We start from the raw sequence: 26,061 nt of genomic DNA on the forward strand, positions 1-26,061 counted from the left end.
TTACTCAAGAAAGAACCACACTAAAAAGTAAGCTCCCTAACCTTCCCTCTATCACAGGCCTCCTGGAATGAGAGAGAATAGCAAAGTTCCCCAAAACCTAACACTTTGGATGATGCAGATGTGGTCCAGAGCTTGTCATTTATCTGTTGACCTCAAGGCTCCCTTAGAGTCAAGCTATTTCTGGGCCAACAACTCAGTTTCCCTACCTGAGCAGTCAATGACTGCTCCAGACCAACAGGAAAACAGACCACTTCCAAACTACATTCCGCTTATTATCGTAGGAAAAGGGCTCCCCCAAATTTAGAGGTTATCTCAATGTGAACATATCTGTCCTCAGAGGGCCTAAACTGAATGGGTGCATGTTCCCTGCAGTGCCCAGGGATGGGAGGAGGAACCGGGGCCAGTGCCCTCGTGGGAGAGGCGTACCCAGGATCTCCGGGTTCCTGATGACAGAGCCAATTTGCCTGAGCGCCTGCTGTCCGGCCTTCTGCACTTTGACGTGAGAGTCGGTGAGCACCTCCGTGAGCTTGGGCACGATGTTGGGTAGGCACGACGACAGCTGCTTAGGAGCACAGTACGCCATGGCCCCAAGCAATTCCACCGACCCTGCAGACGGCAGACACACGCCCAGCATGAAATCACTGAGCACAGGTTGGCAAGTCGCCTGGGCTGGCTGCCCGGGCAAGGGATACGCGACCTGCTCCTCTGCAGACTGCTCCAGCAGTCCCGGGAAGAGGGCGCAGGACCGGGCTCCAGCCAAGCGAGCAAAATGCTCCTGAGGCCTGCTGAGCCTGGGCGAGAGGCTGGGCAGTATTGGGGAGAGTGGCCAGACCTGGCTTAGAGCTGACAGTGATCCAAGGTCAATTCACTGAATTTCTCTGGCCTCAGTCTCCTCATCCACAAATGAGGAGACTGATTAAGACTGTGATTTTTCAAGATGTAGGGGGAAGCCTGAAGGACTGAGGAGGAAGCCCCGATGCTGACCCTCCCCAAACCTGAGCAACTCTGTTTTACAAATTAGGATTCCAAATAAGATTACATTTTTTAAAAAGGGGTTTCAGGACTTACCTGGTGGCGCAGTGGTTAAGAATCTGCCTGCCAACGCAGGGGACACGGGTTCAACCCCTAGTCCAGGAAGGCCCCACATGCCGCGGAGCAACTAAGTCCGCCCCGTGTGCCACGACTACTGAGCCTGCGCTCTAGAGCCCGCAAGCCACAACTACTGAGCCCGCATGCCACAACTACTGAAGCCCACACACCTAGAGCCCGTGCTCCACAATAAGAGAAGCCACCACGTGAGAAGCCCACGCACTGTAATGAAGAATAGCCCCCGCTCGCCACAACTAGAGAAAGCCCGCGTGCAGCAACAAAGACCCAACGCCACCAAAAATAAAATAAAAATTGATTCTTTAAAAAAAAAAGGGGGGGCTTCCCTGGTGGCGCAGTGGTTGAGAGTCCGCCTGCTGATGCAGGGGACACGGGTTTGGGCCCCGGTCCGGGAAGATCCCACATGCCGCAGAGCGCCTGGGCCCGTGAGCCATGGCCACTGAGCCTGCGCGTCCAGAGCCTGTGCTCCGCAACGGGAGAGGCCACAACAGTGAGAGGCGCGTGTAAAGCAGGGAAAAAAAAAAAAAAGACGGTTTAATGGTGTGGGGGAAAGGCTTTAAAATCACAGACCTAGCCACAGACAAGCCTTAAAGCTCTGCAATTTCCTGACTTAGGTCTGTGGCTCCTGTGAGAGCCCTGTTCTTTGCAAGAAAGCACCCAAACTAATAAAGGAATGAGCTGCCTAACCAGAGTCTTGGCCTCATCCCTGGGGTGGGGAGCACACACAGCACAAGAGCTGTGGCTCTGGACCCCTGTAAGGGCAGTTTTCAGAACAGGAAGCTGAGGGAGGGAGGAAGCGGCCTTACCGGCTTTGGTCCTCCAGGATTCCTCCTCCAGGGCAGCCAATAAGGAGGGGAGCACCAGCTTCACCCCATGAGCACTCAGGTTGCTCATCACAGCCTTGGCACAGTCATCTGCAGCCTCAAGGGAGGAGAAAAGATGTTCAGGGGCCTCCTCGGCTACGCAAGGGTCAAGGCCTGATGCTGGACCGAGGGTTCTCCTGGTGACCAACACTCACTGGGGGGTCTACTGTGTCAGACCCTGTGCCCAGGCCCGCAGAGACAGCTGAGCAGGAGAAACATGGTTTCTCACCTCACAGGGCTTCAGTACTTCACTGAGAACCAGAGGAGTCCATACCAGTAACCAGTGTCCAAGATGAGGGCAGAGGGCTTGCCAGCAGCAGGGGCCTCGAACCACTGCCAGCCATTCCCAAGTGCAGCCTCAGGACTTACCTCACGCACGTACTGGTTCCCATCCCCGAAGCACAGTAGCAGATGGGGCAGCACATGAACCACGTACGGCTCGAAGAGCTTCCCCAGCATGGTGCAGAGCATCTCGAAGGCAAAGAGTGCTCCTGGGAGAGAAGGCAGGACGGCTGGGAACAGGATGTCCTCTCGGGGCAGCCACAGGACAAGCTCCCCACCACCTCCTCACCCTCTGGAAACACTCAGGGCAGCTGTGGGACTAAAGTGGCTGCCCCGTGAGGGAGCAGCCCCTCTGCCTCCCCTGAGCAGAAAGGAGGCGAGAACAGGGAGCACTAACAGCTAGAATGGCAAGTCTCTCAGCTGAGGGTGTTGCTGAGTTAGAAAAAAGGGAAGTCCGGGCCGCATCAGCAAGGATGGGATGGAATGGCTCACAGACAGCTGCCCCCCCTGCAGCACACACACAAACGCCAGCCTTCAGCAGGCGAGGAAAAGCCAGATTCCCTCCTCTGGCAGCCATGGGGACTGACCTCCCACGCTGGGCGGCACCGAGCTTGGAGACACTCACCCTCTCGGCGGCGGAAGTTCTTCTTGTCCTGGATGGCATCAGTCAGCGCAGCCATCATCTCCTGCTGCTTCAGCGACAGGATGCCCAGGCCCTTTACCAGGCCCGCCAGCCCATAAGCAGCCCCTTTGCGCTCAGCGTACTTGTCTGACTCCAGCAGCTGCTCCATCAGCCTCTGGATCATCCCTCCAGCGTCCTCCTTGATGGCGGGGACGAGGGGCGGCAAGCAGCTGGCCACGGATTCCTGGACCTGGGGGCGGGGCCCGCCGCGTCAGTGCTGCAGCTCAACCACAGCCAGGCCCTGGCAGCCGATGCAGTCTTCCACAGCACCTCACCCCTAGACGTCCCCCAGCCCCATCTCAGCCACTGCCTGTCAGACCACACAGAGCATCGGAAAGGCAGATGGTGGTACAAGCTCATGCCTGACCCGCATTCTGTCAGGGTGCACGCTACATCTGTTAGCCAGGAGAGCATCAGCCATTACGGTGCTATTTCTGGTCTGAAAAGAGAACCTAGGCCTGGGCAGGTGGGGTAAAACCTCAGGAAGATTAAACCCACTCACAGAGAAAGATTCAGAGAGAAGCATGCTACTGTGCCTCCTTAAAAACAGCCCAAGTCTCTCAGTTTTCAAATTTGTCAGTCAGGGAAATGGGGCTGGGCCTTATAGGGCCAGGTCCAAATCAAGCAGTCCCAAAAGATGCTGTCAATCGTCTTCCAGCCACAGCTCATGAAGCCCGACCAGGGCAGTGAGGCAGTCTGCAGCCAGGGGCCTGGGCAGGAAGCTTGGGAGGCCAGGTACTCTGACAGACTATTTGACCACAATTCAGTAAACCTGTGGTTTTCAACTGTGCCTTTAAGGAGGACACTCTGGGTTGTCCGAAATGCAAGTCACAGAAGATACATGTAAATGTGTTTTTTAAATAAGAGAAAAAAAAAAATCCTTTGCACTGTGGCTTGGAGGCTGCATCACAAGGTCCCCAAAACATATAACTAACACAGGGAGGATCAGGAAAAGGCTAACACATCAAGAACGATTTTTTTTTTTAAACCTCTGTATCCCCAGGGACAGGTTTACTCTAAATGCAAAAAATGACTCTTAGAAAATGAGTAGAAAAAAATGAAAACATCTAAGAGGTCTACTAGAACAAAGTAACGAATTAACTCCCCCTCCAGAGGTGGGTATTCCTGACTGTAAACCAGGCTGTCCCGAGACGAGATGACTCCTTGCAGAGAACTGGGCCTTCTGGACCCTGAAACCCGACTCTGTCCCTAGTGTCCCACTGCCCACCCACAGTTAGGGCCCCAGGCCAGGGGGCAGGTACCTGTTGGGAGGGGGTGGAGAGAGCGGCGATGAGCTTGGCGACAATAGGCTTCACTTTGGGGTCGCTCTTTTCCAGGTGCTTGGCTAGAGAGCCCATCAGGACCACCACGCTCTGCCGCACAGCGTCATAGCTGGCATCATTGGGTGCGTTCTTCAGGAACTCCTCAAACACCGGCAGCAGCGAGTTGACGTTCTCCTGGAAAGCCAAGAGCTCCTGGAGCCTCACATCAGCCCATAGGCTGTGCCTGGGGATGACCGTCTCTGCCCCAGGACCAAGCCCAAGTCTGGCTCTGGGACAGGCATCCTAAAAAGCTAGCCAGCAGTGCCAGAGGCTTTCCCAGTTTTCTGGCAGGACTGCAGCAGACTTACAAGAATTTAACACCCTTTTGGGGGGTCTTTATGACTCAAAAGAAATACAAATGGAATTTCCCACGGGGGCTAGTGCCCTGCCAGGATTTCGAGCACTCAGCATCCCTGTGGCACCACTGCTCAGCCCACCTTGGCCCAGCCTTCTCCCTACCTCCTCAGCTAGCTGAAATCTTTTACCTTCCCATGCGTGTTGAGCGTCTCAAGGGCTGCATCTAACATGCACTTCCGGACATCTGGGTTTCGGTCATTGAGGGCATCAGGGACAAAAAACTGAAAGAGTGGCTTCACCTGAGAACTGTCCAAACACTGGGAGAGCTTGTTCAGGGCCAAAGCCAAGCCACACCTAGGAAGGAAGGGGGAGCATGTCAGGGGGGCAAGGGCAAGCCAGAGGCCTCCTCCCCTGCTGGTGGCACCTATCCCAGTATGTCACTAGGAGAGTGAGCCTGCCAACAGCAAACTGCTTCAGGGGCAGAGCACAACACGGAGCCCAATGCCCTGTGCTTACCCACTGCTGTGCCCACTGGTTTGGCAACAGCCCACTTATAAAACAGAGACCTCCTATCTGTCCAGAGTTTACCTCCTACAGGGTGACCTTGGGGAGGGGACCAGCTCTGCCTCTGTTTCCCCATGTGTGAGTGCATCGCCTACCCCTCTCCCTCCAGGGGAGGAGGAAAGGGAGGTGAAGGAACCAGATGTGAAGGCATTCAGAAGTGGACATACTCTACAAAGGCTAAGTACTATTATTCTTTCAGCTACAGCAGTAAGGAGGGGCCCAGGGACCTCTACAGAAACAGAGGCCCCAGAGGAAAGGAGAAACATGTCGTCTAGCTAGGCAGGAGGAGCCAGAACTTGAACTCAGGTCTCTGACTCAGAGGGAGGTCTTGCTGTTTCCCTCCGCTGATCCATTATCCCATGCTGCCTCTTCACAGCACCCAGCCCAGCCAACCTGCCACACCTCAGAAAGCACTGAGTGGTACAAGGCTGAAGCAGCTGTTATACCTGGCTTCCCACTGATCTGGAGGAGATTCTGAGATAACTCGTCCCAAAGCATCCAGCACTGGGGGCGGCCGCTGCAACAGACAGGTTGATCAATGCACTGCAGTGCTCTCTCCAATAAAGCCAGTGACCCACGTGAGACAGGAGATTAGGCACAAGGCACCCTGAGCCACAGTGTGGCTCCTGTTTGGAGCAGGTGGGAGGTTGAAAATGGTCCAACCCACCCTTACACACCCAGACTGCATCGCGGTGCACAGACGACTCACATAGAGCTTCTCCTGGTAAATCTCCATAAGCCTGCCCATAACCTCCGCCGCCTGCCGCTGGTAACGCGCCACTGCTTGGGAGAGGGCTTCCGCCCCGGCCTGCCTCACAGCTGCCTCGTGATAGATGACGTCGTCAATGAGCAAGGAGCAGAGGTCTGGCTGCAGATCTAGGCCCATGGTTGACCAGAGCCTGTAGCAGACCAAAGGTGGAGCTGGTCAGACAAGGATCTGCAGCACGGGCCCTGCCAAACCCGACCACCCGACCCTTTTTCCCTCTGTAGGCTGAGCACGCTGGGTCCAGTTATTTCATGAGGGGAAAGAGAACAGAGTAGGAAAACCAGCCTTCCGACCAGCTCTCACCTCTCTGCCAGCTTCCGGATCTCCTCCTCCTTGTCAAACTTGACCACCCAGAGCCTCCGCAGAAGGTTCAGGCCATTCTTCTCATCAGTATCAGGCGCTGGCAATACCATGTGGAGTTCCAACAGCCCCTGAGAGGGGGTGGGACCACACCGTGTGAGGCATGACCTTTGGGAAGAGCCTCTGACCTGCCCCCCACCACCTTGCCTCCCTCTAGGGCTGAACCGTCCAAGACGCAGCCACTAGCCGCACGTGGGTCTCCACAGTGAAATCATTTAAAACGAACTCTAAATTTTTCAGCTGCACCAGCCACATTTCAAGTGCTCAACAGCCATACGCTGGCTGGTGGCTACCACACTGGACAGCACAGATGTATATTTCCAGCCCTGCAGAACATTCCACTGGACAGCACTGGTTAGGGAGTGCCATGAGTCAGTTCAGCTCATTAGCTGCTCTTCAAAGAGCTTTTCTTTCATGAAACGATGGCATGTAGCAGTAGAATCTTTTCTAACATAAAATTTAAAAATTTAACTCTAAACACGCAAGTCAGACAAAACCTCAGAAAAAGGACATTCCCTTTGTTTTAAGAAATATCTGCCACATTGCCATTGTTTTTCAAATTTTTACCAAGGACCAGTGAAAACTCTGTCACAGAGCAATAGCAGGAGCCTGCAGTCTGGCATTTGGGAATTAATGTCTCATACTCCAAGGGGATCCTTTAGTTTTGGGTCCCAAAGCACCAAGAGAAAGCAAGTATAAGGTAGTAGGTTGAAGAAATAAACCAATCCTTTGAGTTATATCTGTCTATAAAAGTACCAAGATCCACATTCCGTTTTAGAAATTAGGTGAAGTCTTCCGAGGTGAAGAAAAAAATAGGCAGTGATACATGACAACTGCTTAGCTGTTCCAATTCCTAGAATGACCCCGAACCACACTCTGTGACCTCTTCTCTTTGCCTCCAGGACACGCTGGTGCATATGTGCGGCATTTCCCATCAGGGCAGCTCGAACAGAGACGCTGAGGGACAAGGGACGCCAAGGTAGCCCCAAGAGGGAGTGGGCACGCACCCGGAGCGCAGTGTCCCGCACACTAGCACAAGGGGACAGCAAGGCGCAGAGCAGCACGTCCACCTCCTCCTGCTCTGCAAAGGCACAGCCATCCTCGCCACTGCTGCTGGCACACAGGGTGGTCAGGGCATCTGAAGCCAGAACCTGAGGAAGACATCCATCCGCTGGGCTCAGTTCCACAAATTTTTTTTCCTACTATGGGGCCAGGGAGGGGAGCCAGGTGATGGGCTGAGGGGCCCAGGGAGGAATCTGAACTGAGAACGCCCACCCCACAACCCTACTAGGGCTCAGACCCCAGCGCCAGGCCAAGGCCAGTGGCAGGACCCAAGCAAAACCCCTCACCAGCTGAGAACAGTCAGGCTGGCTCTCAAAAGCAGCCCTTCTGCCCAAGGCCAGAACTGAGGGCTGACAGAAGAACTAGGACCTGAGGTTGGGGTCATGAACTGAGTCACAGCAAAAGCCAACTGGGAACCAGATCACCTGCAGTTGGGGAGAGCCTGTGCCGATCACCCAAGTCAGGAGGCGCAGCATGGCCACACGAGGCAGCAACTCTGGGCCATTCTAAGAGAGAACAGAAGGTAAGTCAGGGTGAAGCTCCAGGGAAGGTCTGTAACCAAGTCCAGCAGCACATGAGGCAGCACCCTCTCACCCACAGGGGAACATTCTGGGTCATACTGCTGACTCCACTGTAGAAACCCTGTCAGATTTACAACTCAATCCACAGGAGCCAACCCCAGTCAACCAGGATCTTCAGGGACTAAAAATAAATAAACTCAAGTTTCAACCTTGGTTGAAACTTACAGAATATGAAATACAGGTGGCCCATAAACATATGAAGATACTGAACTTCACAAGTAAAGTAAAAAAATGTGAAATGAAACATTACACCATTCTTTCACCCATCATTGGCAAGATTAACACTACGTGAGGTTGTATTAGGATTGGAGAAAAGAAAACGCTTAGTGAGGGTATAGCTCAGAACATGTCACATAACCTAACAATTCCATGCCCAAGAATCTGTCCTATAGAAATGTTCACACAGTGTGCAAGGGACATAAATGTACAAGGGGGCACACCACAGCGATGTTCAAAATATGGAAACGTTAGAAACAACCCTAAAATATCAATCAACAAGTAAAAAGTTAACTAAACCATGGTGTACCCACAGCATAGAACCCCATGCAGCCTGTAAAATTAGATCCATGTGACGTGGATCACATGGATCTGAACACCAGAGGAAACCCAGAGAATATCATCCCATGAAAGAAGCAGTGCAATCCATTTTTGCTTTACTGTGTTTGTGGGTATGAGTTTTGAATATGCTTAAAAAAAAAAAAAAGCCCACAAGGGTATAGGCCAAACTGTCAGCAACAGTTACCTCTAGGGAGTGGCATTTCTCTTTTTGCTTCTGTACTGTTGGAATTTTACACATGCATTACTTCGGCAAATTTTTAGAACATAATCTATTAAAAAGAAAACTCCTCAATGAATGAGCTCCAGTCTCACAATCATAAGCAAGTCAAAGGGAGAGAGTGATCAGTACTATCTTCTGAGTTAGAAACAAAACAATAAATTAATACAAAATCCTTCAACTTCTTTGGGTCAGAAGCTATCAGACACAAGAGACCCATAAGCTTCTGTGAGGTCTTGACAACTGCACTGAATAGAACATTTGGGTTCTCCTCACCAATGGTTGCTGCTACAGGTATACGTGTATGCTGCACGACCTCCCCGCCAGAATTGTTCATGGGAAGCGTCGGAAGCCCCTGCCTCCCCAACGCCCTCAAGCCGAGGGGGAGCCGAGCTCCCCGGGCCAACCTCGTCCACACGCCCTGGCGGGCTGCTGGGTGAGGCCCTCAGCTGGGCATGGACGGTGAGGATCTGAAGAATCTGGGCCATGCGCTCCTCCTCCTCCTTGCTGCGGTGGGGCATCTCGGTCAGCACCATCTTCAGAAACGGGAAGACCAAGGAGAAGGCTGGCGCGGACAGGGGCGCGGCGTCTGTGAGAGCAAGAAGCAGATGGATCCTGTAGGTCGGGCAGGACCCCGAGCACGGCTGCCTCAGCGTCCATCCTCAGGGCAAGTGGGTGGGGGGACGGCTGGAGGCCCTGACACCCTGAAGCATGTGGCATGACAAGAGGGATGACAGGCAGTAGCCCAGTTCTAAAGCCAATCCTGCTCCTACCCCAGACACTGCCCAGTTCCACAATGTGAGAGTTAAAACAGACAAGTAGCTTCCAATGGCAAGAACTAAACCCTCAGTGGGGGTCACAGTGACTCAGAATACCAGGGACCAGACTCAAAAATCGTCCATCCCCCCTTTTTCAGATGAGAAAATCAAGGCCAGGGAGAGAAGAGACTCACTGGAGGCTACAGCCTCAGGAAGCCCCGGGGTACGGGGCGCCATAGCTCGTGCAATCCCTGCACGGTTCACACCGCCTCGTGCCCTTTGTCCGTCCTGTCCCTTACCTGGTTCTCCCTTGCCTGCCCTGCTGGTGATGGTGTGACTGTGCAGCAGGGTCACCGCCCTCTTCACGGCCACCGACAGCTCTTCCTGGCACCATGACTTATCCAGGGCACATTCTGGCTTCAGCAGGCGCAGAGTCACGTGGCTCACCAAAATTCCTGTGTCCAAGAGAAGGGACCCAGCAGGGGATGACCCTCACAAAGACACAGAATCTGGCCCAGGTGCAAACCAGGGACCCAGGGCAGAGATGCCATGTCCCTCTGACTTAATAGTAATCAATTCTACTCTGCCTAAGTATCCTCAACCTAATTTCTCATTTCATGTCCAGGACAGTGCCAAAGGGTAGGCAAGCTGGCAAGGAGATACCCTTCTGACACTAAGGAATTAAAAGTGCGCTGAGAGGAGGCATGAGCCACCCAAGGGTTATTCAGTTGGGAGTTATTCAGTTCTATCCATGTGGTCCTCCCACCTTCCATGCAACAGCACAGCCAGCCAGGTAATACTTCCAGCAGGTTCTATGTGTACCGCCTGACTCCAGCCTCACCCTGAAGGGAACATACCCCTCAGGCTCAAGGTATGTTCACCCTCAAGGTCATTAACAACCCATAAAGCGAGGCCTCCACAATTCCCAGCCACCCCACTTGGTCTTTGTTTCTCCACAGCCAACAGAAAGCTAAAGGCCACAGAGACCTCTGGTCATCCACATGTGGCCACTCAGGAGCTCTGGGCTACACAGATAGGCCACATGGCACCAAACCATCCCACTGCCACTGAATTTCAAACTGCTACAGGGCTTCCCTGGTGGCGCAGTGGTTAAAAATCCTCCTGCCAATGCAGGGGACAGGGGTTTGAGCCCTGGTCTAGGGAGATCCCACATGCCACGGAGCAACTAAGCCCGTGCGCCACAACTACTGAAGCCCACGGGTCTGGAGCCCTTGCTCTGCAACAAGAGAAAACACCGCAATGAGAAGCCCGCGCACTGCAAAGAAGAGTAGCCCCCACTCGCCACAACTAGAGAAAGCCCGCGCACAGCAACAAAGACCCAACGCAGCCAAAAATAAATAAATAAATAAGATAAATGTATTAAAACAAAAAACACTGCTACAGAAAGATCACCGACTAGCATCTAAAAGTTGGCCCTCAGAATGAAGACTCAGCAGACATAAAACGGGAGAGAGGAGGTGGCACTGTGTGCTCCCAAGGATACGCTGCTTGAGATGCCTGAGGCTGCATCTATAGGAAAACAAGTCAGTAGCCTAGGTCACTGCGTGCCTCCCCACGAGCACTTGGGGGCATCTCTGTCCACCCCCATCCTGCCCCGGGGTCATGCCCACAGCCAGCCAACGAGGACTAACCCAAAGTCTTGAGCCTAGGAGTCATGACACAGGCAGCTAAGGACAGGAAAGGGTTCTTGATCCTGGGAGCAGCGAGGGGAGATTTCAACAAGGGCAGGAAAGAGTCGACCAGGACAGGGATGTACTGGGTCAGGCCGGACGGGTTCTTGGCCAGGATGGTGTCCAGCAGTCCTAGCGCCGCCTCCAGCTCATTGTCCAGCTGTAAGCAGAGTCACCCCAGAAGGCCAATCAGCAGGGCCCTGCCCTAGGACAGCGAGGAACAGGCGGCCCAGCACTCTCGTGGTGCAGGCGTGTGGTGGCAGCAACTGCTTACCTCCTGCAGCCGCCTCCGGATCTGCGCCTCCTTGTCCAGCTGGGCCTGCAGCATCTCCTTCTGTTTGCTGGTCAGCTGCACCTCCTCTTTTATGCCTTTCTTCTTCTTTATCTCCTGAAGGGAACAAGCAAAGCAAATCCATCTCCAGGGAAGGGAACTCCCTCCCTCCCACCAAGCAGGGCACGCTCAGCATCCCAGTCAGCACCAGGACAACTCTATGTCTGTGACCTGGCCCCCCAACCTGCCATGTGGCCTCCCCTACTCCCACAAGTCCACAGCCACCTGGTTTCTACAGAACAGAGAGAGCAGTAGAGAGGGGATTTCTTGCTGGATTCTCTACTAACAAACACAAGAAGGGCCTTTATACGTTAGAGAAATGAAAAGTCCCTCCAGGTGCTGAAAAGGGTATTCTGGTAGCCATGCAGCTTCAGCCTCCCCTCCTGCCAGCCTGCCCTACAGACACTCTCTTCCAGTATAAGCTAAAGCCTTGCAAAGACCGAGAGCACTCATTCATTTGAAAAGTCTTTACTTAGCACCTACATGGTGCCAGGCACTGTTCTAGATGCTGGGGAGACCGTGAGAACAAGACCAAGTCTCTATCCTCACAGAGCTGACGATCTAGTGGGTGCAGGTAGACCACGAAAAGGGAAAGATACATAAACAAGGTGACTTCAGATCATGACAAATGTTATGAAAGGAATAAATATGATGCATAGCAAATGAGAAGAGGCACGGGGTCTACTCTGGATAGGGTGGGCAGAGGGGTCACCTCTCCGCGAAGGGGATATGTAGGCAGAGGTGTGAAAGACAAGAAGAACCCAGCCTTGTAAAGACTGAGGGAGGAAAAAAAACAAAAAACAAAAAACAAAAAACCGAGGGAGGAGCAAACAAAGGCTCTGAGACAGGAAAGAGCCCTGTGTGCTTTGCTCCTGTCAGAACCAGTCCGTCACTGCTGAATAGAGCAATAAACCACAATGCCCCAGCGGCTACACTGTGCCAGGCCTATGCCTACTATCAAGAGGACAGATAGGTCCCGGCCTTCCAGGAGCTGGGGGGACAGGCATGGAATCAAGCAACACCACTTAGCAGAGGAAATACATGAACTACTGCCAGCAGAGAGAAAAATTTTTTTCCTTGAGTTGGGCGTAGAGAAAGCTACCTGAGAAAGGGCAGATAAAGAGTGTGGCAGGAGGACCCAGGATCAGTGGGGAGGTCGGAGGAGTGTGCCATGGGTCAGGATGACCCAAGAGACCTGCCTGAGGCCACCCCGTGTGTGAGGCCTCCATGTACTCACCTCCTTCAGCTCCAGCTCGATGATCTGCTCCTTGAAGGAGTAAGCTTTGTTCTCTCGCTTCATGTTGGCCTTTTTTATGCTGTCCTGCTGGGCACTGAAACACCAGAGCAGGTGATCAGCCACGTTCAAAACAGCCATCAGGCCCTTCAGCCTCCCACCAGCCATAAAACCCCAGCTAGTTTTTAAGTCATATGCACCAGGAAAGTGCTGGATACTCTACATGCTCTTTTATCCCAGGCCTAAGTACTGTGCCTAGAACACAGCAAGCACTCCTCCAATCAACAGATAGATTGTTTCATTTACTCCTCACAAGACCCTACAAAGGACACATAGTCTCCATCTGACAGGCACTTCTCTGGTGGTCCAGTGGTTAAGAATCCACCTTCCAATGCAGGGGACGCAAATTCAATCCCTGGTTGGGGAACTAAGATCTCACATGCCACGGGGCATCTGAGCCCATGCACCACAACTACTGAGCCCGCGAGCTCTAGAGCCCACGTGCCACAGCTAGAGAGAAGCCCATGCGCGGCAACCAAGAGGGCGCATGCCGCAGGGAAAGATCCCACATGCTGCCACGAAAGATCCCGCGTGCTGCAACTAAGACCCGATGCAGCCAAATAAATTAATTAATTGAAAAAAAAAAAAGGAATGAGAAAAAAAAGAAAACTAAGGCTTGGGGCTATTGAGCCCATGAGTGGGGGCTCACCTCTGGATGATGGATTTGTCGTACAGCTCCCCGGCAGGGGTCTGCATAATAGCAAACTCCTCCCGTGTCACCTGGCACAGCGCTGGGTTCTGCACAGAAGCGGTGATGGTGCTGATGAGCTGAGGGAGGACCCGGTCTGGGGACAGGATGGAGAGGGAGCCCATGGCATTCATGGAAGACTGCCAGACAAACATAGACACGGTCAGTGAGCGCCACAGCGGGCACTGGAGAGGGGTCCTGCCAGGCCTAAATGCCCCAGGCAACTGGCTCCCCTTCTTCTTGCCACTGCCTGCTCTTTCTGAGCACTGCCTACTGGAGTGGACAACTATAGTGTGTGCCTGCCTTCTCAGTGAGCTGTACCTACCTGGTACTAGCACCCTGATTTGGGGGACACATTCCTCTCCCAATCTCAATCTCCGTGGTTCAGGTGGAGCTGACCCCACCCTCTCCAGAGGTGGGCACGTGACCCAGACCAGAAGGATGGGCCTCAGGATAAGCACAAGACCCAAGTCAGGTCAAGCAGGGCAGTAAGACCCCATGCCAGCTGAAATGACTGGAAAACGCAAGCTTTTCCCACTGGAGCTGATGGGGGACAAGAAGTAAGCCTGGAATAGCTATCCTGCTACTAAAAAGGCGAGACTGAGAATGGAGCCTATACCGTGGAAAGCAGAGATGGGACACAGATGGATGAGACAGAGAGATGGACAGAGAGCAAGAGATACACCACCTACAAGGTCCTGAAGACACCTGAGTCCCTGTCCAGTCACATCCTGGGTCTTACCAGTTAGATGAGGGAACAAGCAAGTTCCCTCTTGTGCTCAAACTAGTTTGCATTTTCTGCCACATGAAACCCAAGGGTTCAACCCACTTTTCATCACACCTTCACCTGTTTCTCTGAATCTCCCCTGCCTGGACTCTGACCTGAGACCAGAACCAGCTCACACGCCAATTACCTGGTTCAGGGGGCTCTGTGTGGTGATCCTGGGAATGATCTGATCCAGGTGCCTGGTAATGAAGGCTTCCGGATCGATCTTCATCCTGGCAAGAAGTGCTGGCCACAGGCCAGATTGCACAGCCACTGAAGGGAAGGGGAGCTCTTTGAGGCCTTCTGCCCGGCCTGATCCTACAACACAGTCCCTGCCCCTCCAATACCCGCCCCAGGCACGCACCTAAGGACGGGTGGTGGGAGATGATCAGCATCTCCTGGGCCAGCTGTTCCGTGTTGGTGACATCACCTTCCAGCCCTGGCACCCCAGAGATGATGCACAGAGCCTCCTGCAGGACCCGCGGAGGCACGTAGGCCTTGCCTGCCTCAGTCACCTCCCCAGCATCGGTCACAAGAGCCTCTAAGGGCAGCACCTGTGGGGAGACAACACATGAGCCCCACTGCTCAGAGCCCCGTGCAGGCCTGGCACACAGGAGATGAAGATGCCAGGGAGGCAGCTGCCTCTCATTCATGTTGTTCTCTGGGCTCCCTGCTGGTGTGGATACTGACACCCAGTGCCTGGCACTGGGACCCACAGGTTATGAGATGGGCCTGGAAGGAAGCACCTAAAACAGCCCACAGGGGAAAAGAAGGCAACAGACACTGGTCCAGGGGACCTACCCTGAGACTGCAAGTCTGTCACTGGCCCACATCCCTCAAGCAGGCTTAGGGAAGGAGGGAAGCAGTGAAACAGGGCACAAAGAGCACGGAAATTAGGAGCCGGGTCTTGCAGGTCAACTCCCAGTTCTGCCATCCACTGGCTGGGGGACCCTGAGCAAGTCATTTCAGCTACTGGAACCCTGGACAACTCATACAAAATAAGCGTAGTAAGCCTGTCAGCCTTTTAAGGGCATTGTGAAAAACTGAAAGAGACAATGGGTAGAAAACACTTTAAAAATTATAAAGTGCTTTAAAAATGAAGTGTTTTTCGGGCTTCCCTGGTGGTGCAGTGGTTGAGAGTCCGCCTGCCGATGCAGGGGACACGGGTTCGTGCCCCCGTCCAGGAAGATCCCACATGCCACAGAGCGGCTGGGCCGGTGAGCCATGGCCGCTGGGCCTGTGCGTCTGGAGCCTGTGCTCCACAATGGGAGAGGCCACAGCAGTGAGAGGTCCACGTACTGCAAAAAAAGTGAAGTGTTTTTCCATTACTCAAGAATAAAAAGGTTGAGCTACATGTCATAAAACATGGAAAGAAAGAAAAGCATCTGAAAAGGAAAAGGACTTATATGAAACAAGGTGTTACCCAAACTCCAGGGCAGGGCAGAAGATTCTGGCATCACACAGAGTCTGAGTGAGTGAGAACAGCCCAGGAGCAGTCTAGTTAAAATCCCACAGCATAAGCAGGGTCAGCTAAGGGGGTCTGAGAGCCCCAGTTCTGCAGCCCAGATGCCCTGACCTTGTGAGAACTGAGGACAGTCTTCAGCTCCTCCAGGAGTCCGTAGGCCAGCCTGAAGCCCCCGAGAGCAGAGAGCAGCTTCCGAACCGTCTGCTGGGCCTGCCTGCGCACGTGCCAGGTGCGGCTCAGGAGCACCGCCACCAGAGCCCGGTGGTACTGCCTGCAGCAGAGGGACAGGGCGTCCTGGGGGAAGGCCAGGTGTGGGGCTCTCCACAGCCAGCCTCCCACCCCTCACACACCGCCACGTCTCAGTCTCCTGTCAGGGTTTGTGTCATTTGGCCCAAGGGGAAAAGTAAACGAGCCCCACGTACTGAACTTTGTTGCCTGTGAGCCTGTGCGGATGGTCAAGGAAAAGTCTCTCTGTCAGATGCAGCACGGTACAGAGGGCTGGCGGGGGGACAGAAACAGCACAAGTGTTTTTAAAATAGAGAACACGTCCAGAAAGAACTGAGAAGAGCTGGAAAATGAACACCAAAATGTAAAGGGAAAGTTACAGTTCACTAGAATTTTTTTTTTAAGTTTTTATTCTATATTGGAGTATAGCTGATTAACAATGTTGTGTTAGTTTCAGGTATACAGCAAAGTGATTCAGTTATACATATACATGCATCTAATGAATTTTCTTTTTTGCTAACTACACACGCGTACTCTTTTTTTAACACCTTTATTGGAGTATAATTGCTTTACAATGGTGCACTAGTTTCTGCTTTATTACAAAGTGTACATATACATATATCCCCGTATCTCCTCCCTCTTGCATCTCCTCCCACCCTCCCTATCCCACCCCTCTAGGTGGTCACAAAGCACCAAGCTGATCTCCCTGTGCTATGTAGCTGCCTCCCACTAGCTATCTATTTTACATTTGGTAGTGTATATTAAGTCCATGCCATGCTCTCACTTTGTCCTAGCTTACCCTTCCCCCTCCCCACTTCCTCAAGTCCATTCTCTACATCTGCACCTTTATTCTTGTCCTGCCCCTAGGTTCTTCAGACCCTTTTTTTTTTTTAGATTCCATATATATGTGTTAGCATACGGTATTTGTTCTTCTCTTTCTGACTTACTTTACTCCGTATGACAGACTCTAGGTCCATCTACCTCACTACAAATAACTCATTTTCATTTCTGGTTATGGCTGAGTAACATTCCATTGTATATATGTGCCACATCTTCTTTATCCATTCATCTGTCGATGTACACTTAGGTTGCTTCCATGTCCTGGCTATTGTAAATAGAGCTACAATGAACATTGTGGTACATGACTCTTTTTGAATTATGGTTTTCTCAGGGTATATGCCCAGTAGTGGGATTGCTGGGTCGTGTGGTAGTTCTATTTTTAGTTTTTTAAGGAATCTCCATATTGTTCTCCATAGGCACAAGTGTATTTTGGAACAAGCAAAAGTATATTCAATATCCTGTGATAAACCATAACAGAATATGAAAAAGAATGTAATATACGTATAACTGAATCACTTTGCTGTACAGCAGAAATTAACACATTGTAAATCCAACTATACTTCAATAAAATATATTTTTTTAATTACTATGCAGTTCTAAAAAAGAATGAGAGCGCTCATTATATACTGACGTGAAATTATTTCCAAATCTAGACAGCACAATGCATACAGTAGGAATATTAACACTTGTGTAAAAAAGGCAGAGAACTGATACATAAGGTTATTTATTGGTATAAATATAAAATATCAAAGATACACAAGAAGCTGATAAAATTGTTTCTCCACGGCCAGGGACACTGGGTGGCTAGAGATCAAAGCAAGGGTATAACTTTCAGTGTAGACTCTCTTGGGTATTTTTTTCTTTTTTCTTTGTATTATGTGAATATATCTCCTATTCAAAAATTAGCTAAACATTTTTTAAACATCAGGAAGTGACTAACAGTTGTAGCTCATTAAGAGAATGTTGTGATTTGTCAGTCAAAAGGCTTTTCCAATCACCAATTACCGGCAGATACTTCTAAGGCAACCCAGAATTTTAAACATACGTTTAAAGATCAACTGTTCCTTCTCTGCCAAGATAGAAACCAATAGTTCTTCTATCTCCTGGTGTGGGTGGAGCCAGCCACACTTCGCCAGAGCTTCTCAGCTGCCTCTCAGTGCACAAAAACCTCTACGACAGCACCAATTACCCAGTCAACTATAATTACACCTAATATCACAGCTCCACAACTATTAGTGCTGTCTCCACAAATCTCCCACTTCCCTCCCATTTCCCTAGCCTTCCACATCCCACAGGAGTACATCCATTCCCACAAAAGCTGAGATGTTGGCCAAATCACTCTGCTCCAGGTTTTTGCTGAACTGTCTGGTCAAAACAACAGGCAGTCAGGGAAGGATCCTCTCTGAAGACTCACCAGAGACTCAGCCCCAAACTCGACTTCAACTAAGAGGGTAGTGACTCACCATCCTCTGAAGCCATGAGCAGGAATTTCTCAGAAGTGAAAACCTGCTTCTTCTCATCCAAAATTAGCTGCCAGAAACTGCTCAGTTTGGCCTCTGCAAGAAACAAAAGGTCACTCTACCACACAGCTCCCCACATGCCAGGGCTAGTCCCCGCCATGCTGAAGCTGCGGGGGCTGGCTTTGCTGACAGACTCTCCGCTGCTGCAGCAGGCAGGAGTTCTCCCTCAGCGGGGGCGGGTCACTCCCAGGCTCACTGTCCTCCGGTTCCAAGAACTAACCGGCTCTTCTGGTGGCATTGCCTATATGAAAAGCTTTGGTGGTTCTCTGCTGCCCACAGGATCCCAGATGAGCTGCTTCCCACCTGGAATTCCCACCTGTTCCAGGTGCCCGGCTGAACTACTTGAGGTCCACATGTGGTGCTTTCCCCACCCTTCCCTCATTTGAACTCACACTGGGCCAGCTAGTGAAAACCCTTCTAGCCCTCAGGGCCCTAGTTTGAATGCTCCCTCCTTCATGAAGCTTTTCCTGACACCCAACCCCGAAACTAAAAGAAATCCCTCCTTCAAAACTGCTCTTATGCCACATTTTGCCTTAAACAACAGATAACTTTTGCATATCCTCTCTCCCAGCAGAGTAAAGCAGCTTAAAATTTGCTGAAACAGGGTCATGTTCTGCCTCCCCGCCACAGAAGTAGCCCAGTGCCTTAGTATATAGTCAGATGGCACACAATAATATATATGAAAAGAGCTGAACTCCATTTCTAACCACAGGAGTAAGTTCAGCTATGTCCCCATGCAGAGTAGGATGTAGACTAAACAAGCACAGAATACCATGTAGCCACAAAAAAAGGAAAGCTCTTTTTGTTGTACAGATTTTGGAATCTTTTCCAAGATGTGTTCAGTACGCAATATGGCATGTATAGTATGTCACCCAGCATGTTTCAGCAATTACACATTGACCATCTCTAGACACAAAACTGGTTAATACTATCCAAGGAGGGAAACTTAGTGGCTGGAAGACAGGATGGCTAAGGGGAAGCTTTTAATGTTATACCCTATAAATGTAGAACCAATTAAAAACGTCCCACTTATCTGCAGGGATGAGCCTCAGCGTTGCACTGTGCAGCGAGAGTGCAGCCAGGGGACTCTGTCACTGTCCTCCTTTGCCCTGTTGCTCCAATGCTCCAGGACAGGGGCTTGTAGATAAAATCCATCCCTGCAGGTGACAAGTGGCCCTACGGCTGCCCAGTGTGGTAAGTGACCAAGCTAATCCTGTAAAATCCTAAATATCAAGGCACTCCTCCCAAGAACTCTGAAAGAGGCCCTTGTCTGCTAGCATCCTGGACATCTCTGGACTCTTACCAGCCTGTGAGTCAGCCATCGAAAGTTTTGAGAGCAGCAAGGCAGCAGCGACCCCTTCGGTGACTACGGGAACCTGAGTGCTTTGGGAAGCTGCCTTCTCCACTGTCTGGATGAGCAAGGGCAACAAGTCCAGGGCCTGCAACAGTGTGTCACCTGTGGAGATAGGACCAGCACCTTACAGAACACCCCAATCACAAGGAGGCAAGATTGAGAAAGGAGTTATTCACCCATGTCTGAATGGTTAACACCCTTCAGTTACCTTTCAAATATCTCAAATAAGTGGAATTAGAATCTAGGACTTAAATCAAATTCTACAACCATAAAGCTAGAGTTAGAAGGGTCCTTACTAATCCAGTAGTCCAGGTATTCACTTGACGGATAAGGAAACAGACCGAGAGGTGAAATGAGTTGCCCAAGGCCACACAGCTGGTTGAGGGAGAGCCAGGGCAAACCTCAAGTTGACTAACTTCTCTCTGGGGCTCTTCTCCTACACCAGACAACCTCCAGACCCAAATCCCAAAACCAGAACCAATCTGCTGACCTATGAACTAAACTCTGTTCAAAAAAAAAAAGTAGAGGGCTTCCTCTACTGTGCCACCTCTACTGGTGGCACAGTGGTTGAGAGTCCGCCTGCCGATGCAGGGGACACGGGTTCGTGCCCCGGTCCAGGAAGATCCCACATGAGGCGGAGCGGCTGGGCCCATGAGCCATGACCGTGGAGCCTGCGTGTCCGGAGCCTGTGCTCCGCAACAGGAGAGGCCACAACAGTGAGAGGCCTGTGTACAGCAAAAGGAAAAAAAAAAAAAAAAAAAAAGTAGAAACCTACTAAAACTATAGCTAAACCCACGTATGTATGTGTGTGTGTGTGTATGTATGTATGTATGTATGTATGTATGTATTTAGGCTGCACTGGGTCTTCGTTGCCGTGCACGGGCTTAGTCGCAGTATGTGGGATCTTAGTTCCTTGACCAGGGATCGAATCCAGGCCCCCTGCATTGGGAGCATGGCGTCTTAACCACTGAACCACCAGGGAAGTCCCAATCCGTGTTTTCTTAATTACTAAATTGGTATGTAGAGTATTTCACAGTGAAACAAGTATTTCATTTGGATGATGCCATGGATTTGAATCCAAGAAATGTATATTTTAAAGGTTTATTTTATGATTGTTTTTAAAGTATTAAGCAGAACCAGCTCAAGCTAAAGAGACTAGGTTAAACCAAGACTTGGCTATTTAGAACTCAATCTAAAATCAAGTTCAATCAGTGCAGCAAAACTGCAAACTGATACACAAGTACAGACACTGTACAGAAGGGGGTCACCTCTCTAGGGGCAGCTCTGGAGTCTCCTAAACATTTTTTTAAACCCAGTCATCATAAGTTTAAACTTTAAGTGAAATATGAGCCCATCTCAGAGGTGGACATCAATATTAGAGACTTTTACCTTGGGGATCAAGCTCCTACAGATTTGAAGTTTCCCCTCGCTGTGCTTGGGAAGGAGGTAGATACTCATGCCCAAATGACAGGTTTGTTAGCACTGAAGCGAGGGCAGCTGTTGTTTCTAATAGGTCCAGTGTAAAGATTATATAATTTACACCTTATAAATCAGTCTTATCAGAATCATTTCTCCATGATTTCAGAAAACAGAGTGACAGGTTCTGGTTGTGGGTCCTCTCTGAATAAAGCTTTGTATTCTGAAGGTCTGATAAGGAGGAGAAGCCAGAATCTGTTGTGAAGACTGGGCTCTGATTCTAGGCTTTATGGATGACTAAGCTAGATGCTCCCAGTGGCTCAGGAGGAAATGATGCAAAATAAGCTGGACCGAAAGGGAAAGCCTGGAACGGTGATGACACCCTGAAGATCACCTCGATCACCTCTGTGAGGGCAGCATCTCACCTCGGAAGCAGAACAACATGCACTGCAGATAGGCGTGCCTCACTGCAGAGGTGGAGGTTTTAAAGCTGAAGGCTTTCTTGAACCATTCAGTGAGCTTCTTGGGCACTTCTGTGGTGAACCGGTTACACCAGAGAGCCAGGACAGAGGTGGCGTGCACCAAGGTGCCTTCGTGAACTAGGGCAAGAAGCAGAAGTCCAGTCAGCCCTATGCCTTAGACCCATGTCACACCACTGCCAGTTGCATGCGAAAGCAGGTAGGAGTAAAGGGAGAGGAAGCAGTGATGCTTCAGGGAGAGGAAGCAGGGCCCTCAGAAGGGGTTCACGGCAGGCTCCAACTGTGAAAACCGGGGGCCAAGGATGGGTCCAGGCTGCACCCTCACCATGGTGCACAATTACCTTCTTGCTGGAGGAAGGGGATGAACAGCTCAGCCACGGTCCCACTCAGGACTTGACTCGAAGGCCCGGCCACCACATGATGACTGACACTCCCGATCCCTGGAAGGCAGGGGATTCCCTGCTCAGCCCCTCATCAGCACAAAACTGCCAACACACCAGTCTTCCTGTCGCTGCCCACCTCCCCAGCAGCCATGCCTCTCCTCTGGCCATGACTGACCCCCCTACTCAATCCCCCATCAGACGTCCTGCCTTTTACAGAAGCCAGACTGGGATGTCCAAAACTGTCAGAGGTGTCAAGATCCAATGGACTCACCTTACCTAACAGTTACGTTACACCTCATCTACTACTACACTTCCTACTACCCGTGGAGAAATTCTGTACCTGAGAGGACGCTCATCTTCTGGGCTACAATAGTTAGTTTTCCTTCCGAGCCTGAGAGGAGAGATAGCAAAGATTCAAAATTCACATCTGCCACATTTCCCAAGGGGGTGAATAAGGTAGTCATGTGTGTGACATCAAGATACAGTTTCTGATTCCAGAAGCAGCCTTTCTATCATGTAGCTGGGCTTAACATCACATGTACTGGCTTTTTTTTTTTTTCTAACTAAAGAAGTAAACAATATGTTTTTGCAGAAAATGTGACAAATAGAAAAAATATAAAAGCAACATCTAAAAATCACCCATGTTCCCACTACCTAAAATATTATTAACATTTTGGTGTATTTCCCTCTATTTTTTCCCCCTATGCACACGATAATGCCTATGCTTAAAACTGAGATCACCCCCCTCCACACTGATCTGCACATGCTTCTGTTCATTCTTGACACAAGCAAACTCAGAGCACCAAGCCCCCAACAGGTCCCGGTGCCCAAGGAATGCCAGAGGCCACACCTTGGCCATCCGCATGCCCGGGAAGGACTTGCCCACCTCCGAGGATAGCGAACAGGTGCCTGGCCAGGGCTTCCATCGCCGAGGAGTCACTGCACTGGCGGACCAGGTTCTGCAGCGCCAGCACGGCTTCATCCATCAGGCGGGGGCTGTTGGACTTCAGCTGACCTGGACACGGAGAGCCGCAGCTCAGAAGCTGCCGAGAGCTGGGTAGCCAGGCTCTCATCTTTGTCTTCCCTGCTCCCAACTCTTCAATCCTGGCTCTGTGTTCTCATTATAAAGGATCTCAGGAAAGAAACTACACAACTGTAGTTTATTTCTAAACTGAGCTGTCTCCTACCCCTTTTTGTACAATAGGGACAAGTACAACCGAAACCCAAGGTGCCATTCCAGGGGCTGGAGAGGGGTTGGGACACTCACCAGCCAGTCCTTTCACGATGTCCAGGGCATAATGGCTGAGATCGAGAGTCACTGATGCCAACAGACTGGAGATAGCTGAGGGGGACAGAAAGCACGCATCATGTTGGCCTCCAGGGGAAATGCCCGTTTCTGCCTGACTCCCCAGCCAATGCTCAGGCCTGCTGTGTAGACACACAGGACATGACCACTCTTCATCTCTGTATGGTCACATGGTGGTCACACCTTTGTCCCACAGCTTTGCTGTAAAGCTGTATACTGCCCCATCCCAATCAGCAAAAAACTGCCCCTCCGACATTCCACCCACACCTCTTACCAAGATAAAAAGGGACAGAGACTCAACTCTCATATCCTATGGTTTCAAGTGCCACCTCCACACCAAGGTCAAACTGTCTAGAGCAGAGGTTCTTAACCTGGTTTCCGGAAGGTTCTTAGACCTCTAAAAATGTATGCAGTATTTTAAGTGGGCATACTTTTGTGCATTCTTCCAGCAAGAGGGCCCATTACTTTCAACATACTCTCAAAAGGGTCCCTGATCTCTCTCCCAAGGGCCCAATGAAGTAAACAGTGAATACATCTCCCCCCGCCCCAAGCACTTCCTGCTGCCAAGTAGTGGGGACCCAGCTTATCAGGCAACTTCACCTCCCTCCCACCATCCTGTTTGGCAGGAACCTACTTTCAAGAACATTCTCTGGACTCCTCAGTAAGGACTTCTGTATGGTGGGCAATATCAGATCCTTAAACTCCGAGTGGGACATGTATCGGAGCAGAGGGGCACAGTTATCCTACAAAGAGAAAGGAGTCAGGCACCCAGCCTTCGTGGGAACAGACCAAGAATAAAGGATGGTTCTGAATCACAGAATTTAAAATGCGATTTAGCTTGCCCAGGTGAGTAAGGGCCACCTCACACTCACCAACAGATACTTCTGAGGCTTTACTCTGCTCATCAAGATGTTCTTCATATAAAAATCCAGCAGGGCACTCTAGGGAATACAGAGACCTGGTTAGACCCTGACATTCTGAGATCCCTCTTGTGGGAGTGCTTCTAAAAAATACCAATCAGTGCCCCAAATGTCACAGTGTCAACCATGAAGATCCCAGTGATCACGCCATTCCCCATCTAAAAGCCTTCCACAGCTTTCCATGGCTCCTGGGAGCAAGTCCAAGTCCTTGGCATGGCTCACAGGCCTACCTGCTACCCTCTTTCACCCAGACACCCATGTGCCCCTCCAACCGCACTTTGCCTCCTCTACGTTCCTGCCCACACGCTGCCTTCTCTGCCCAAAATGCCCTTCCTCCCCTCTTGACCTTGTTAACACCTATTCACCCTTTAAGTTCGTTCATTAGAGATGTGTTCCCTGACCCACAGCCTAAGACAAGTCCCAACCACAGAGTATCACAGCCTCTTGCACTTTTCCTTTGCAGCGTGTCTCACAGAGATAATGAGATGACGATATGTCTCACGGCAGCCTCCTCAGATTCAGTCCCGCCCAGGAAGGGATCACAGCTCCCTCACGCACTGCTGCATCCCCAACACCTGGCACAGAGCTTGGCACAAGGCAGATGCTCAGTGGTGGGTGAATAAATGACTGCATGAACAGGTAAATCATCATCCCGTTAACTATGGCAGGATCCATCCCAAGCCACAACTGGAGGGGAAACTTTCCAGCTTCTCAAAGTTCATATATCACCATGAAAGGCTGGGGTCTCAGGTGAGAAAACCAACAAACTTCAGATAAGGCCAGCAGCTGGGGGCCACCAGGGCAAAACAAGCTCCCCCTCCTTCCCTCCAGAGAGTCCACTTGCCTTGTGCCGATTGACCACGTCCATCTCCTTGTGGCTTGTGCAGAACTGCACCAGCAGCCCCAGCATGGCTGCATAGTTCTGGTTGGGTTCTAGGCTGAGAATGGCTGACAAGTATTGTTCCACCAGTCCCAGGTTCTGAAGAGGAACGGGTAAAGCAGGTGTATCAGACGGCAGTAGAGGTGGTATGGAAGAAGAAATGACCGCCACCCTGCTGCCTCCTGTCACCTCTTTCCATAGCCTGGTGAGCTTCTTCACAGCACCATCCACGGCGTGCTTGTGGGAGCCACCTAGCACCTCCAGCAGGAGCAGGCACTGCACCTCTACCTGCAGGGACAAGGAGGCTCAGGTCCGGACGTAAAATGGGAGCGGAGATCCCATGGCCCTCATAGCCTGCCCAAGACCTTCATCAGGCCCGCCAGAACCTGAGGTCATCTCCGCCAGGCCTCTCCCACTCAATTCCAGCCAGATCCTCTTCCCTCCACCCCCTGCCCCCCCCCCCCCTTAACCCCGTCCTGGAATTACATCTGTTCACTCAAGCACTTCGTTAATAAGTATTTGTTGAGCACCTACTATGAGTCAGACAATGAAAACACCTGGAGAATAAGACAGACGTGGTCCTTGCTTTCATGCACCTCATAGTCCAGAGGGAGAAAAAGATACTAAACAAATAAACACACAAATGAATACATAATTCCAGCAAGGTTAAGTGCCATGTGGGAAAAGGATAAGCATTCTGTTTCATATATTTCTTCATCTGCCTTGACTATTTCTTCATTAATTCTACAAGCAATGAATGCTGATGAAGTGGCAGGCACTATGCTAGGCACTGTGGATACAGAAGTGAACACTGATATGCTGATCCTGCCTGTGGGGAGGCCCACTATCCAACCCAGAGTGAAGCACCTAATAGGTGCTCAATTAAAAAGCCTCACAGGGCTTCCCTGGTGGCGCAGTGGTTGAGAGTCCGCCTGCCAATGCAGGGGACACAGGTTCGTGCCCCAGTCCGGGAAGATCCCACATGCCGTGGAGCGGCTGGGCCCGTGAGCCATGGCCGCTGAGCCTGCGCGTCCGGAGCCCGTGCTCCGCAACGGGAGAGGCCACAAGAGTGAGAGGCCCGCAT

General features: G+C 51.2%; 1 protein-coding gene across 1 annotated transcript in view; it reads right to left on the reverse strand.

Moving 5' to 3' along the window:
- The window catches only part of GCN1 (GCN1 activator of EIF2AK4), a 57,446-nt gene that overhangs the window by 19,394 nt on the left and 11,991 nt on the right, over nucleotides 1-26,061 (reverse strand). Inside the window, exons 6-37 of the mRNA XM_007448175.1 lie at nucleotides 25,167-25,265; nucleotides 24,942-25,076; nucleotides 24,050-24,118; nucleotides 23,812-23,920; nucleotides 23,139-23,213; nucleotides 22,758-22,886; nucleotides 22,212-22,262; nucleotides 21,830-21,928; nucleotides 21,435-21,608; nucleotides 19,543-19,695; nucleotides 18,183-18,275; nucleotides 16,077-16,152; nucleotides 15,766-15,925; nucleotides 14,554-14,743; nucleotides 14,338-14,462; nucleotides 13,385-13,563; nucleotides 12,679-12,772; nucleotides 11,385-11,498; nucleotides 11,072-11,270; nucleotides 9,719-9,874; nucleotides 9,069-9,250; nucleotides 7,731-7,811; nucleotides 7,251-7,394; nucleotides 6,187-6,314; nucleotides 5,827-6,016; nucleotides 5,564-5,634; nucleotides 4,742-4,907; nucleotides 4,197-4,391; nucleotides 2,878-3,124; nucleotides 2,340-2,461; nucleotides 1,914-2,028; nucleotides 427-606 (exon numbers count right to left, since the gene is read on the reverse strand). Of these exons, the coding sequence (XP_007448237.1) occupies nucleotides 427-606; nucleotides 1,914-2,028; nucleotides 2,340-2,461; nucleotides 2,878-3,124; nucleotides 4,197-4,391; nucleotides 4,742-4,907; nucleotides 5,564-5,634; nucleotides 5,827-6,016; nucleotides 6,187-6,314; nucleotides 7,251-7,394; nucleotides 7,731-7,811; nucleotides 9,069-9,250; nucleotides 9,719-9,874; nucleotides 11,072-11,270; nucleotides 11,385-11,498; nucleotides 12,679-12,772; nucleotides 13,385-13,563; nucleotides 14,338-14,462; nucleotides 14,554-14,743; nucleotides 15,766-15,925; nucleotides 16,077-16,152; nucleotides 18,183-18,275; nucleotides 19,543-19,695; nucleotides 21,435-21,608; nucleotides 21,830-21,928; nucleotides 22,212-22,262; nucleotides 22,758-22,886; nucleotides 23,139-23,213; nucleotides 23,812-23,920; nucleotides 24,050-24,118; nucleotides 24,942-25,076; nucleotides 25,167-25,265 (4,300 nt within the window). The remainder of the gene's footprint in view (nucleotides 1-426; nucleotides 607-1,913; nucleotides 2,029-2,339; nucleotides 2,462-2,877; nucleotides 3,125-4,196; nucleotides 4,392-4,741; nucleotides 4,908-5,563; nucleotides 5,635-5,826; nucleotides 6,017-6,186; nucleotides 6,315-7,250; nucleotides 7,395-7,730; nucleotides 7,812-9,068; nucleotides 9,251-9,718; nucleotides 9,875-11,071; nucleotides 11,271-11,384; nucleotides 11,499-12,678; nucleotides 12,773-13,384; nucleotides 13,564-14,337; nucleotides 14,463-14,553; nucleotides 14,744-15,765; nucleotides 15,926-16,076; nucleotides 16,153-18,182; nucleotides 18,276-19,542; nucleotides 19,696-21,434; nucleotides 21,609-21,829; nucleotides 21,929-22,211; nucleotides 22,263-22,757; nucleotides 22,887-23,138; nucleotides 23,214-23,811; nucleotides 23,921-24,049; nucleotides 24,119-24,941; nucleotides 25,077-25,166; nucleotides 25,266-26,061) is intronic.

Source organism: Lipotes vexillifer, unplaced genomic scaffold (assembly GCF_000442215.2).
Source record: "Lipotes vexillifer unplaced genomic scaffold, Lipotes_vexillifer_v1.1 scaffold236, whole genome shotgun sequence".
Lineage (NCBI taxonomy): Eukaryota > Metazoa > Chordata > Mammalia > Artiodactyla > Lipotidae > Lipotes > Lipotes vexillifer.